Source organism: Pelophylax lessonae, assembly GCF_965119305.1.
Source record: "Pelophylax lessonae genome assembly, chromosome: 3".
In the NCBI taxonomy this organism is placed as follows: domain Eukaryota; kingdom Metazoa; phylum Chordata; class Amphibia; order Anura; family Ranidae; genus Pelophylax; species Pelophylax lessonae.
Window position 1 is genome coordinate 669,578,971 of NC_138770.1, and position 15,740 is coordinate 669,594,710.

Below are 15,740 nucleotides of genomic sequence, written 5' to 3' on the forward strand. Positions count from 1 at the left end.
ATTGTCGGCCGTAAATATTCGGCCAACGTCCGATCGGCCAATTGTCGGCTTGTTAGTATGATGCTTCCGACAACCGACTGCGACTTTTCGGCCGAACAAAATCTGGTATGCAGGCTATAAAATTTTTGTAGGCCAACAAAGAACGGCCGATTGTTCTTCAGTCAGTACAGATTTCGGCCAACAAAAACAGATGAGCAAGACTGGGCATGCTCAGAGAAGAAAAAACACACGGAAAGTTTACCATCACATGACATCACTTCTGCAGTCGGTTGTTGGCCGACAAAATTCGTGTGCAGTCTTTATCACTTTTCATCCTACACGACAGCACTGGACAAAAGACGGCCGATCGTTCGGCCGACAATTGGTGCGCGTGTACGGGCCTTTACCGTTTTCTGTGTCAGCAACCCCATATTTCTCTACTATAGTCTGCATGCAGAACAGAATGCTCACCGATCCAGCCCAACTAACTTCCTCCAAGTACTCCGGTTTCCTCCCACAATCCAAAGACAAGGTGGTAGGTTAGCTTCTGTCTAGATTGGCCCTAGTATGTGTATGTATGAATGTGAGTTATGGACCTTAGAGTGTAAGCTCCTGTACAAATGTACAAAATATATGTACCTGTACAGTTAGGGCTACAAGATTGTGGAATTCTCTACCACAAGAGGTGGTTTCTGTGGGAAGTATGGTGACTTTCAAAAGACTCAGACGTACATCTCAAGGATCAGAACATTCAGGGGTATGAGAGATGATTACGGCCACACACACCTACACAGGTTGAACTGGATGGACTATTGTCTTTATTCAACCTCACCTACTATGTAACTATGTAACAGTGTAATAAATAAAAGGCAAATACCAGTACTTACATTAGTTGCTTTGAAATATACATGTGAACACATAATTGGACTAAGGCTTGGTTCACACAGCCGCAGCTTGGGATCCAACTGGTGAGACCCCCAAGTCTCATGGCATGTGAAATCCCAAGTTAGTCAATGAGAGCAGTCTTACTTTAGAAAAAGGTGCTCTATTGGGTTGAGGTCAGGACTCTGTAGGCCAGTCCTCCACTCCAAACTCGCTCATCCATGTCTTTATGGACCTTGCTTTGTGCACTGGTGAGCAGTCATGTTGGAACAGGAAGGTGCCATCCCCAAACTGTTCCCATAAAATAGGGAGCATTCAATTGTCCAAAATGTCTTGGTATGCTGACGCCTTAATAGTTCCCTTCACTGGTACTAAGGGACCAAGCCCAACCCCTGAAAAACAACCCCACACCAAAATCCCCCCTCCACCAAATGATTTGGACCAGTGCACAAAGCAAGGTCCATAAAGGCATGGATGGGCGAGTTTGGGGTGGAGGAAATTGCCTGACCTGCACAGAGTCCTGACCTCAACCAGATAGAACACCTTTGGGATGAATTAGAGTGGAGACTGTGAGCCAAGCCTTCTCCAACATCAGTGCCTGACTTCACAAATGTGCTTCTGGAAGAATGGTCAAACATTCCTATAGACACACTCCTAAACCTTGTGGACAGCCTTCCCAGAAGAGTTGAAGCTGTTATAGCTGCAAAGGGCGGGCCAACCCAATATTGAACCCTACGGACTAAGACAGGGATGCCATTAAAGTTCATGTGCGTGTAAAGGCCAGCGTCCCAATACTTTTGCCAATATAGTGTACACAGGGCTTTTTTTCAGCTGGAACTTGGTGGAACTCAGTTCCACCACCTCTGGCTCAGGCCCTCTGCTCACCACTATCACTTGCAAACCCAAAAGTCCAGCTTCTGGGTTTACAAATGACCGCTTGTCTCCCACAGATACGATCTCTTGAGCGGCTCTTACTGAGTGCAGGATGGGGACAAGGGGGATGCAGGTGCCATGCAGATGCCGACAACCCCACTGGATAATCTCCCTGCAAGTGAGAGAGTCGGAGTCACCTACAGTGTGGTCGTGGCTGAGTTCCTGCACCTATTTTCTGAGAAAAAAAGCCCTGAGTGTACATACAGGTGGTGGTGGCGGCGGCATTTATTTTTTCTTTTTTTCAGGCTTTTCTTTCCCCTGAAAACCTGCCAATTACACACATCCTGTCCTAGGGTGACAACACTTACTGTACTGTGTCCATCGTGGAGCAGCGTTGTCACCCCAGGACAGGACTAGTGAAAAAAAAAAGAAAAACTCCCCTAGCTTCTTCTCCATAACATAGGTGTAAGTGTTCTGCAATTCACAAAGCGAACTACAGTATATACTGTATTGGTATAGGAACTACAGTGTATACCAGCAGCAGGATCCATCCTGTATTCCTGTAATGTGCCAATTAGATCTGTTACTTGATTAATCCATTGTTAAAGCAATGTCCTGGAGTGACAGTTAATACACCCGAGAATAATTGGACCATGTCAGGAGAAGACAAGCACCAGCTAACCATGCAGAAAGACAATTCCAGCGGGTGTATACATTTGGCCTCTGTTCCCTGTTCAGATCTGACATATCTGAAGGTCAGTCAGCAGCAAAAACAAACAGGTCGGCATAGGCCTTGCATGTTAAATGTCTGCATGTGTGACAAATTTTTGATGAGTTCAAAGTCTACACTTCAATAGCAGGAGCAGTGCACACAGGCGGGTACATTGTGCAACACTCTCAGCCTCACTGGAAGTCTAAACCGTATTTCTGCCAGGAAAAAGCTCCCCTGTTATCCACCGTGTTTCCTATACTGAGACAGCCGTGGTATGGTGGGTCCTCAGTACGGTGGCTCCGCAGTATGGTGGGTCCTCAGTCGGCTGTATTTTAGCATTTCAAAAGCCAACTGGTAGTTAATGTTTTATTTAATTTCTCAACCAGATCCAATTGATTAAAGCAGCGCCCAGTGGGTCTTTTTTCCAATAACACAGAGAAATCCAATAGAATGTTTGGGAAATAGACATTCCAACTCATTTATAGATTCAGAAAGCCAACAGGAGACAACCAACGTAGAAGACAAAATGTGCCAAATGCAGTAACCCATTGCACCCATAGGGTTCATGCACACTGCAAGCTCAAAAAGCTCAAAGAAGAGGCTCCTACAGGCATTTAAGGGCCCATTTTTTTTCTGTCTGGAAACGCTTCTCCGTGTTAGCCAATGTGTCCATGGAGTCATACACTTTTCTTATTCAATTCCCTTTAGATTTACCTTCAACTATGTAGTGCATGGGCCTGCCTGATTGCATACAAATTGAAAGAGTTTAGGTTTGACCCCATATTATATGGTTTTGTTAAACTAAAAACTGTAGAAGAGAATTGTATTTTGTATGCCCAGCCACAGGCCCGAAAAAGGGCAAAACACATCTGAGGAGCTCTCTACAGGTGAAGAACAAGAGCTAAAGCAGTGGCCAAATGGTCAGCACTTCCACCAAGCAGCACTGGGGTCGCCGATTCGAATCCCAACCACAACACTACCTGCCTGGAGTTTGCATGTTCTCCCTGTGCCTGCGTGGGTTTCCTCCCACACTCCAAAGACATGCTGTTAGGTTAATTGGCCCCTGTCATAATTGACCCTAGTATATGAATGTGAATTAGGGACCTTAGATTGTAAGCTTCTTGAGGGCCGGGCCTGATGTGAATGTACAATATATTGGGTGAAGCAAATTGACGGCGCTATACAAGTACCTGAAATAAATAATCTTTTACCCATCTCTATACATTTATGTAACAGGGAGTCAGTCTGTGCGCAGACGGCCACCATTTTGTCGAAGTCTACTAGTGCCCGACAAGCTCAATCTGTCTGTCTAGCTTGCACCAGTCTATTCACATGCTAATCCGACTGGCACAGGTTCGGAGGGGCATTTGAGTGGTGCTATTTTCATTGTTTTGGGCCAATGCCTCCTTAAATTGGCAGTCTCCAGTCTGACGACAGCAACTGAATATTCAAGCACGTCTAGTATACTGTTCATTATATTCCAGGTACCTAGGCCCCTTTGGTAATCTCCTAGCATTAGTAAAACTCATGTATGTTTTGCTCAATAAACAGCACGTGGTAGTCAACAAAATCCTCAAGGAAAATCCATAAGCAAAGGCCGAAATGACCTTCAGTACCTTGAGGCCCATAGTACATACAAGTAGATTAAGAAAGATTTCAGAAGCCTAGTCCTGCATTGGTTTTATCATGGATGACAACTAGTTGAAAGAAAGCAGGCAGCACAACATTTCAAACATCTAGAACAGCCATTCTCAACCAGGGCTCCATGGAACCCTACAAAGGTTGCTTGGGGTTCCCTGAGATGTGGCTGATGAACCCCTTACATGATGGTGCCTGCACAGTTTTGGGACCAATGCCACTGGGAAGAGCCAGAGGCAAGAAGCTAAATTATCTTTTTTTAACTGACCACCACTGTAAATGGAGCGTTCTTCCTCCTAATCACCAACGTAATGGAAAATGTATCCAACTGATCTTCAATTAATTTTTTAGCACGGGTTTCCCTAGACCGGAAGATCATTTTAAGGGCTCCTCGAGATGTGGCTGATGGACCTCCTACATGATGGTGCCTGCACAGTTTTGGGGCCAATGCCACTGGGAAGAGCCAGAGGCAAGAAGCTAAATTATCTTTTTTTTTTTTTAACTGACCACCATTGTAAGTTGAGCTTTCTTCCTCCTAATCACCAACATAATGGAAATGTATCCAACTGATCTCCAATGAATTTTTTAGCACGGGTTTCCCTAGACCTGAAGATAATTTTAAGGGCTCCTCTGGTGTAAGAAGGTTGAGAAAGACTGATCTAGAAAATAACCATTGTGACATTCGTAGAAAATTAAAAAAAAAAAAAAAAAAAAAAGAGTACATACATCGGGGGCGGACAATTTAATATGGGCATTCAGGAGCCAATCCGTCCAATCCAGGAGCCAGCGGGTTTTCTTTTTATGTGAGCCAGCTCCACTGACGACAACTATGAAACCTCAAAAGTTAAAAAGGCGCCAGCTGTAATTTTTAGGGCGCCTTGGCTACCTGGCTCCTGGGATTTGTCAAGACCTGGCAAACACGTCAAACAAAAAGCATATCCTACCCGAAAAAAAGCTCCAAAGCGGACTTCTGAATACACGTATGGATTACAAGAACGCACAGCAGTTGGGCATCCATGGTCAATGATGTTATTACCCCTATTCATTGTAAATCCTTCCTCTAATTGTAGTCCTGTATAAAACCAGGCATATGTGGAGAGAATAATAATATTTAATCCAGGCTGAACGCAATTCCACAGCCCTTAAACAAGGACTTAAATTAGGCCAGTAAAAAAAAAATCATGGTTTTCAAGGGGGATCCAACCAAAATCAAAAGAAGGAAATTCCTTCTTTTGATTTTGGTTGGATCCCCCTTGAAAACCATGTATCCAAACAGACTTTCTTGGCAAGATGTCTCCAAATGGCCCATCAGAAGAGGCTTCCTTGTGGAAACTTTGGAAAGGTCTTGTGCTTTAGACACGCCGAATTCTCAAGAGCCGCGGATTAGAGGAGACCCTGAATGACACAGAACGGTGATGAAATCACATCAAAAGCCGGGATTGAGCTAATCGTCTCCCCGTGACATTAACTGGAGTTCTCAGCAGAAGAGAAGGATTCTGTGTACAAAGAATGTCTACATAACCTTCATGAAAATATTTTTTATTAAACAAATTATGGTCATGGAACTTCTATGTGATTTTTTTTTTTTTAAAGTTAAATCAACCATACGCCTGGGGGAGTTTTCAAACGGCGTTCCCGTATTGGCTAACTTAAACACGAGCCAACTACACGTATACAAAATATGCAACTCTACTCTTGGCCTAATGAAGGTTAAAACAGCTGTTGTGTCTGCTGATAGTCGAGACCTCCTACTCCGGGCACTACGTGCAAGTGGCAGAGCTCTAATTTGCCAATCAGAATGGTCTGAAGAAGGCGCTTTCCAAGGACACAATGAAGACATGATTATGGGTCCTGTGTGTACTTTCAGTATGTACCAGTCAGCCTAGGGATAGAACAGTGAGCCCTCGAAAACGAGACAGTTTAAAGGCTGCTGCAGCGACTGAGCATTTGCTAAGCGATGTGACCTTTTCCCTTGCAGTAAAAGCCGAGTCCTGCTGACATTGCTTTGCCGGAATTGTCAGAACCTGCAGCTCTGCACAGCAAGCTGTCTTCTCACCCATAAGCAATACACTGACCACTTGACCCTTCACTGACTGTTTCATCACAATTTTCGGGCACACATCCAGAGGCATAAAAGAATGCATGTTTAAGGGACTTGCGTGCTAAATGGCAAAGGGAGCAAATTCTCATTTTGCTGGAGTATAATACAATTCTCCCTCTTTATGAGCAGCCCTCCAACTTATCACAGTGTTTAGTCTGGAGCATATGTCTGAATTTAAAGTTCATGGAAAAAGGAGAGCCTTAATGTTCTCCTTAGACATTGCATGTTGAACAATTAAAACAGCAGAACCCTTAGAGTGGAACTTCACTCTCCTTATGGGCATCCACAGGGGGGGGGGGGGGGGGGCAAGTGCCCCCCCTAGCATGCTCAAAGAGGGGAATCTTTGGGGACCCTGCTCCAAAGGGGGATCTATGAGGGACCCTGGCCTGCTCTAAAAGGGGGATCTATGGGAACCTGGCCTGCTCTAAAAGGGGATCTATGGTAACCTGGCCTGCTCTAAAAGGGGGATCTATGGGAACCTGGCCTGCTCTAAAAGAGGGATCTATGGGAACCTGGCCTGCTCTGAAAAGGGGGGGGATCTATGGGAACCTGGCCTACTGTAAAGGGGGGGTCTATGGGAACCTGGCCTACTCTAAAGGGGATCTAGGCCTGCTCTAAAGGGGCTCATATTGGTTTGATACATATAATATATCTATATTTTCTTTGCAGGGAGAGCCTGGAGTACCCGGTGGTGCAGGAAAACCTGGTAGCAGGGGGAATACAGGTGAAAAGGTAAGACTAAAGAGGGATCCTGGCCTGCTCTGAAGGGGGATTTATGGGGGGCGAAAAGAGGCAGAGAATGGCTGACCTTAAAATGATGCCCCCCCCCCCCTGAAAAAAGTTCTGCGGACGCCCATGACTCTCCCAATTAACATTGATTATTTTCAAATCTCATTCTGCTAGCATTAGTAAATAGATATGTCATATTTACTTGTTATACACAATTTTTTTAATTTTTTTTCAGTTACTTCCTGGTTTCTCGCCTAGGCAAATGTCATACATCCCAGGAGTCTTCAGGAGGCGAGGAGAGGAGGTGGGGTTTTCTCAGCCAAGCACACCCTCCTGCATGCATGAGCTGAGGGCAGATGGATTCCAGAAAGTAAATGCAATGTGAATCTCTAGCCCTTAACTCAAGGTGGCTATGAGCAGAACTACTGGGGGGGGGGGGGGGGGGGGGGGTTGTGGTTTGTCAAAGTGATTTCTCAACAAAATAAAATCATGGGGACACGAATGGATGGGGGAAGTTCGCTTTAAATATTAAAGATGAAATAAATAGTGGTTTTGGTTTGTGGTGCTCAGATTCAGTGAAGAATATATCAACTTTCGAGTCTCAGGGAACCCTTGCTCAAATGGACTATGTCTACAACTGGGCATCAGTGGGAAGAATGCTCTTTACACCCATGGTCATTGGGAAGAAGTACCCCCTTACAGATAGCTAAAAATAAAATCAATGGTGTCAGAGGGAACTTCTCTGAGAGGCAGAAATCGCTTGAGGAACCCCTAGAAACCCCTGGAGGAACTCTAGTTGAGAAATATTGCATTAGTATGATGGTCAGTAAGAAGAATTCCCCCCAGATAGCAAAAAAAAAAATTCAATAGTGTCAGTGTGAACTTTTCTGAGAGGCACGAATTGCTTGGAGGAACCCTAGTTGAGTAATATTGCATTAGTGTGATGGTCAATGGGAAGAATGAGCTTTACACTTGTGGCCTTTGGGAAAAATCACTCTCTTACAGAGAGTTATAAAAAAAAAAGTCAATGGTGTAAGAGGGAACTTATCGAAAGGCAGAAATTGCTCAAGGAACCTCTAGCAACCTTTGGAGGAACCTCGGTTGAGAAACCCTGCTTTAATAGGACTCTACCATGAATATGACATCTACCACCATTAGGTGGAGCATTTTTTCCCCCTCTCTCAATTAAGGCAATAAATCTGGGTTAATTTACTGTTACTGGGAATTTTTGCTTCTTCTTCCCATGACAAACTCTTCCATTCACCAACAACCTGTGACCCCCTAAGAGGCGCCTTGTGCGCCAGTTATCAGATTGTAAGATCGAAGTGGCAGATATGGGCTGATAAGGCACTGGGCACTGAGCTCAGTCTCTGCTGTAGAGAATAGAAATAAACAGAGCAGAGGTCCTTAACCTGCAGGACAGCGAACAAACCCGTGAGGCACCAGGCAAAGGTTTCAGATCTGTCCCTGCTGGTCTTGGTAAATGTGCAATCGATCTGTAAAATCATTTACACGGGCATCCAAGTTCTCTCTCGCTATCTCTCTATATATCTTGCAGTTCCTGCAGATGATGCTGCTGTATTAACAATCTGTTCATGAATTATTGGCCAAGAATCTGATCTGTGGACAAAATGTGTACCACACATTAATAAAGCTTGGAACAGAGTATTATCATGTACGAAACCATATAGGATAGTCAGTACGGAGCTGTAATAGCTACTGCCTCATCTACCTCTACAGGTCTTTAGGTTTCTCATCATTGACTATCTAGATCAACCACTCAACCAGGGCTTCTCCAAAAGGTTGCTTGGGGTTCCTTGAGCTGTGGCTGATGGGACCTCTCATTTGATGGTCCTGGGGCCAAAGCCACTTGGCAAAGTCAATGCTATGACACAATCTTTTTATCTAGTCGTAAGGGTGGCAGTCTGAATGCCAATTAAGGGGTGTTAGTGCAATGCTCACCAATATAAAGGGCATATTGACCTTCCTATACACTGGTGTTATCAGGTGTTCCAAGACTTGAAATTTATTTTAAGGGTAAAAAAAAAAAAAAAATATAATATAATATAATAGAATATAATATAAACATATACATATATATATATATATATATATATATATATATATATATATATATATATATATATATATATATATATATATATATATATATATATATATATATATATATATATATATATATATATATATATATATATATTCTAGTAAAGGATACCTTTACATGGGTGTAAAAATGTGCATTATTCTACAGGATTTATATACTATTATTATTATTAATAATAATAATATAGCATTTTTACACCCATGTAAAGTATCCTTTACTAGAATATAGATCATCTTTTTGCCATTAAAATACATTTTCAGGTCTTGGGAACACCTGGTGAATATTTGTTTATAAAGATTATCTTCTTCTATAACAATAAAAAGATTTAAAAAACAAACAAACAAACAAACAAAGGATGTTCAAGATTCTAGTATAGGATACTTTACATGGGTGTAAAACACACCAATAACCCTACAATGAGAAAGACTTCACTTGCAGCAACGCTGGCGTCGGGAAACCACTCTTCATCCTATAGACGTCATTCACTCCTACAGGAATACAGTAACCAATTTAAGCTGCTCCATACTCAACTTTACATTTGAATCCTGTCCAGGTTTTTCAGAAATCCCAGTGAACAATGATTCTATACAGCAACTGTATATATAAAACCAGTTCTGGATTCCCACAACAGCCAACATGCTGCTCTCCAACCTATAACTACCATTCAAGAAAAAACACAGAGGATTCTACGTTTCCGGACACCAAAAGCAGATTTATACATAGATTTATTACTAAAACTGGAGAGTGCAATATCTGGTGCAGCTGTGCATGGTAGCCAATCAGCTTCCAGTCAAAGCTTAATTGAACAAGCTGAAGTTAGAAGCGGATTGGCTATCATGCACAGCTGCACCAGATTATGCACTCTCCAGTTTTAGTAAATCAAAATATATAAAAAAAAAATAAAGAAAGAAAATAAAAAAAAAACAAAAAAACATCCAAGCGCAATTAACCCCATAGTACCCAACTCTCCAGTTTTAGTAAATGCAAATATAAAAAATAAAATTAAAAAAAATTACAAAAATAAATAAAAATATCCAAGCGCAATTAACCCCATAGTACCCCACTCTCCAGTTTTAGTAAATCAAAATAAATTTAAAAAAAAAAATACAAAAACAAAAAAAAAAAATATCCAAGCGCAATTAACCCCCTAGTAGCTATAGTCTTATCAAGCCAATTCAAATTTTATATTCCCCAATAATTAGCAGCACAGTTTCACATTAAACATCCCCAACAGGTAGAGGGACTATTATACAAACAAAGGGGTTAAACCTGTACTACGGGTCACTAGAAGTCACGCATGTGACACTTCGCTGACGTCTTCCGTAGGTAGAACAGCGAGCGATAGCCAAAAGAAAAAGCCTGACCTTGCAGACTCTTGAGAGGTCGTAGATTGTGGCCCCCAAATGGTAAAAGTGTCCAGATTCCCTCTACCTCCTTGTTATATATAAAAAGGTTCCCCATGTTCTGGTCTTCGTACGATCAAATAAGTCCAACTTGCTTTAGAGCTAAACAGCTGCTTCCAGTCTCAATGCAATCTTACATATGGCATTTTTCACAACAATCGACGCAAAATTATTTGGAAAACTTTTGACATTACAATATTAATATAGACTACGGGGACGATTTACTAAAACTGGAGCATGCAAAATCTGGAGCAGCTCTGCCAGGAAAACCAACCAGCTTCCAGGTTTTATGGTCAACCTGGAAGCTGACCGATTTTTCCACGTTTTATGGTCAACCTGGAAGCTGACCGATTCATTGAACAAGCTGAAGTTAGAAGCCGATTGGCCACCAATGCACAGCACCACCAGATTTTGCACTCTCTAGTTTTAGTAAATCAACCTCAAAGTGAACGAAGGCAGTTAAAGACGCCGTGTCCTTGGAAAAGGAACAGGCCACCAATGCACAGCACCACCAGATTTTGCACTTTCCAGTTTTAGTAAATCAACCTCAAAGTGAACGAAGGCAGTTAAAGACGCTGTGTCCTTGGAAAAGGAAACAGGCCTTACAACGATTGTATTGAAGTGCTCGGTGCTTGGTCTCCTCCCTGATCACAGTGAGTCACAAGGCACAGCTTGGAGGGAGCGAAGCAGTTAAACAAACGATCTCCCTCCCCTCCTGTCTTGCCACAATCTCTCCTTCCTCATTAGCTGAGATTTGCAACTGTAAATGCTTGGAAAAACAATTAGGCTGACTTGTAAAAATAAAGCCTAGGAGCAGACAAGGACCCTCACTACAAAAAAAAAAAAAGAGAAAGCTGCAGATGGAACTCAAAGTGCAAGGGTGGAAGCCATGATCAGTCGGGGAAAGTGCACAGTGTCTGCATTCAAGGGCATTTCCAACTCAAACCGTGGGCTGAGGCCTACTTATTGCTGGCAATGTGCTTCGAAAGATGAAGGGGGGGAAAAAAAAAAAAAAAAGAGCTTGGCCCAGTCACATGAAAGAGATTTAAAGGCCTTTAGTCTGTCTCAAGAGTGGTTTACATTTGGAAAAAAGCGTACGTGCAGCCTGAGCCGCATCGCTTACCCGCCCCGCTGATCTGTCGTCAGAATGAGAAAAAAAAAAAAAAAGGGGGCCAAGTAACCCTCAGAAGAAACTTGAGCGACCATTAACAGTCTGGTCACACGCTGCCCACTGCTCACTCCTCCCGGCCTTGTATCTATGACAATATAGCAGACCCGGCTTTCCCGGCAAATGGCATTGGCAAAAATAAAACTAAAATAAATAATTTCCTGGGGGGGGAATGTCAATGCCCTTCTCAGCTCCACCACCAAAATTCATAAATAATTAAATAATCCAATTATTCGACTGTAGGATTTTTTTTTTTGCCTACACCGAGGCAGGAAAAAAAAAATCCATAGTGAATTGTCACAGTTGGAGATCCGCTCAGGCACAGAAGCACATTCATTCAAGAATGACATATTCTGCGTTTCGTGCCACCTATGCACTTTGCTGGAGTAGGGTCTGCTGGAGTAGGATCTGGGTAAAGGACGAGGTTTATTTGGCCGGAATCTGGCCATTTCTAGTTATGAATACCATCAATTAGCTGGTATGTAAAGAGCAGTCACGAGGCAGGAATGACTCGGAAGCTTTGAGGATCTCAGCCTCCACGCTCTTCAAAGTTACAGAAAGTTTGGGGAGAGTTTAGAAAGTGAATCTGTCCACTTGGATGATCTGAAAGGGGCAGAAAAATCAGGATTTGTTAGAAAATTAAGGATATACAAAAGACCGGGGCTGGACAGATCCTAGGAGCCAGGTAGCCAATGCTCCTCAAAAATTACAGCTGGCATCTAATTTTTCCAATGGAACTGGCTCTGGGATAGGACAGATTGGCTCCCGAATTCTGTAAAAATTTGTGCACCCCAGTATTAGACACACGTGGTCCTTGCCTGTCAGTCTTGGGATTCAGTAGTCAGGGGCACTAGAGGAAAGCTTGAGAAGGCATCAACATGGGCATCGGAACCCAAGAGCCAACCATTGCTCCTAATTATTGCTATATGCCCGTTTCCCACAACTGCTTCCAGTTCTCCGACAAGGAGCATGGTGATGTAACTGGCCCACATCTGCACCAACCTGCCTCTGCCTTACCCACCAGACTTTAGCTACACAAACATTTATATGAGCAATGTGCACGCTGATGTATACATCATTCCCATTCTGCAAAACTTATTGGAGAATTGCAAATTTACAACTCTCCTGAATATGTTGCATGCAGATTTGCTGGGAGGGAGAATTATGCAATTCACGAAATGCTGGCAATCAGGATCTAGGCATTGCCCACATCTGCACATATTCAGGTGAGCGGATAAAGTCATTTGCAATATTCCAAGGTCCACATTGTCACAATATCCACCAGCCGTTCTCAACCAGGGTTCCTCCAGAGGTTCCTTGAGCTGTGGCCGATTGAGCTCCCATTTTACGGTGCCTGCACAGTTTCAGGGCCACTGTCAAAGCCAGCGGCATGGGACCAGAGATTTATTTTTTGGCTGTAAGGGTGACATTTTTGATCACCACTGTAAGGAATGTATGCTTCCTGACCACCAATGTATGCTTCCTGACCACCAATGTATGGAGGGAATTTTTCCCACGGAACATCATTTACCCAGTTTTAGTAGAGGTTCCTTGAGAACTGTAAATTATTTAAGGGGTTCCCAACAGTTGAGAAAAATTTCTGACCACCAATAAAAGGAGGGCATTTTTCCCATTAACCTCTTATTAACCAGTTTTAGTAGAGTTTCCCTGAGACCTGTAATTCTTATTTAGAAGTACAAGATGTACAAAAGATTGCTCAAAAGGGGTACAAAAGGTTGACAACCACCACTGTAAGGGGGGCATTTTTCCCCAGAACCTCTGATTAACCAGTTTTAGTAGATGTTCTGAGACCTGTAATTTTATTTTAGAGGTTCCCCTGGGTACAAAGGTTGAGAAAGGTTGCTGACCACCAATGTAAGGGAGGCATTTTCCCACTAACTAACTGGTTTCAGTAGAGGTTCCCTAAGACCCGTTATTTTTTTAGGGGTTCCCAATGGTTTCTGACCAACAATGTAAGGGGGGCATTTTTTCCCATTGACAGCTAAATAACCAATTTTAGTAGGGGTTCCCCAAGACCTGCAAGGTATTTTAGGGGTTCCCAAAGTTTGAGAAAAGTTGATGACCACAAATGTAAGGGGGTCATTTTTTTCCATTGATCTCTTAATTGACCAGTTTTGGTAGAGGCTTCCTGAGAAGTGCAAGTTATTTTATTGGTTCCCAAAGGTTGCTGACCACCAACATGAGGGGGGCATTTTTCCCTTGACCTCTGATGGACTAATTTTAGTAGGGGCTCCCTGAGACCTGCAAGTTATTTTAGGAGTTCCCAAAGGTTGCTGACCACCAACATAAGGGGGTCATATTTCCCCTTGAGTTCTGATTATCTGATTTTAATAGAGGTTCCCTGAGATCTGTAATTTTTTTTAGGGGTTCCCCTGGGGTCAAAAGGCTGCTGACCAATATAAAGTGGGGGGCATTTTCCCATTGACCTCTAATTAACCAGTTTTACTAGAGGCTCTACTAGGGGTTCCTTCTCCTAGAGGTTCCCTGAGACCTGAGTTTTTCTTTTAGGGGTCCCCCCTGGGGTACAAGATTTGAGAAAGAGTGCTGACCATCATTGTAAGGGGGGCACTTTTCCCATTAACCAAATATAGAATGAGGTTCCCCCAGACCTGTCATTTTTTTAGGGGTACAAAGGTTGAGAAAGAGTGCTGATCACCAATGTAATGGGGGCACTTTTCCCATTAACCAATTTTAGAATGAGGTTCCCCAAGACCTGTCATTTTTTAGGGGTACAAAGGTTGGGAAAGGGTGCCGTCCACCGATAAGGAAGGTGGCATAGACTTTAGGAATGACGTCCCTAGTGTAGTGTGGTTATTTATGGAAAATGCGATGTGCCCATGGAAAGGGTGTCGGTGTGTGGAGCCAGTTTCAAGCAGGGAAATAAGGTAAACCATTAGTGTGTTCCTAGAGACCATGGGCTCTCCATTCAGAGCCCAGGAACACCTCCAATGACAACAAAGGCAGCAAAACTTCCAAGAAGACTTTACACCTTCCATAGTAAATGGTCACCACATTGCACCCTTAACCCAGGAGGAACCTTCCCAATCTTCTACCTTCCATAGTAAATGGTCACCACATTGCACCCTTAACCCAGGAGGAACCTTCCCAATCTCCCTGATCTTCTACCTTCCATAGTAAATGGTCACCACATTGCACCCTGAACCCAGGAGGAACCTTCCCCATCTCCCTGATCTTCTACAGTAAATGGTCACCACATTGCACCCTTAATCCAGGAGGAACCTTCCCCATCTCCCTGATCTTCCATCTGCACCCCCCTTCCCCCCATGGAAATGTGAACACGCCCATGTTTCATTGGGTATAGGTTGGGCATTCTTCTATTGTGTGCAGGGGGGGCTCATTCAATGCTATAGATCTTACCTGGGCAGTGTGGATAGAGAGCAGAAAAGGCAAGCCCCAGAGAACAGAGAGCAGAAAGTTCATGGTTCCCAGTAACATCCGCCCACACAGAACTGTAGATCCCCTGCAGAGGACCCCCCACTCCCACCAATGATAGAAGATCTTCAGAGCCAGGAAAAGCCGGGGTCACTCCATGGATCCAGGAAAAAAAAAGCGTGCAACAAAACGGATACAATGTAACAGATCCCAGAAAAGTCGCAGCCACAAGACTTTCAATCCATGATTGCAACAATGTATCAAGAAGAAGGATAATCCCAGTGCGGGGCGGCCGGTCCTGTGCTATAACGGGGCTCTCCTGCCGGTAAATCCCGAGCCTGTTCCTGAGCCGGACCTGTGATCACACCGGCTGCTTCTACGATAGTGTCAGCCAGCCTCCAGCCTGAGCCTAGACAATCTGTCACGCCCCACTCCATGGTCACGCCCTGCAGGGGGAGGAGACATGACTTTATAAATGACAAGAGTTATTCTGTGCTCAGCTCAGTCTATATATCTGTATATCCATATATCTATATATCTATATCTATATATATATATATCTATCTATCTATATATATATATATATTTCTATGTATCTCCTCCATAGAGTGTGCACATTTTTTTATTAATCTATATTTAAAGATATATATATATGTGTGTACATATATATATATATATATATGTATATATATATATATATATATATATATATATAT

The 15,740-nt window shown here is 43.1% G+C and overlaps 1 protein-coding gene across 5 annotated transcripts in view; it reads right to left on the bottom strand.

Annotated features, from left to right (window-relative positions):
- The window catches only part of VEGFA (vascular endothelial growth factor A), a 46,770-nt gene extending 31,344 nt beyond the window's left edge, over positions 1 to 15,426 (bottom strand). For all 5 annotated transcript variants that reach the window (XM_082251663.1, XM_082251662.1, XM_082251660.1 and 2 more), the window contains exon 1: positions 15,010 to 15,426. In XM_082251663.1, coding sequence (XP_082107789.1) covers positions 15,010 to 15,087 — 78 coding nt within the window. In that variant the 5' untranslated portion in view covers positions 15,088 to 15,426. The remainder of the gene's footprint in view (positions 1 to 15,009) is intronic.
- Positions 15,427 to 15,740: the final 314 nt, after the last annotated feature.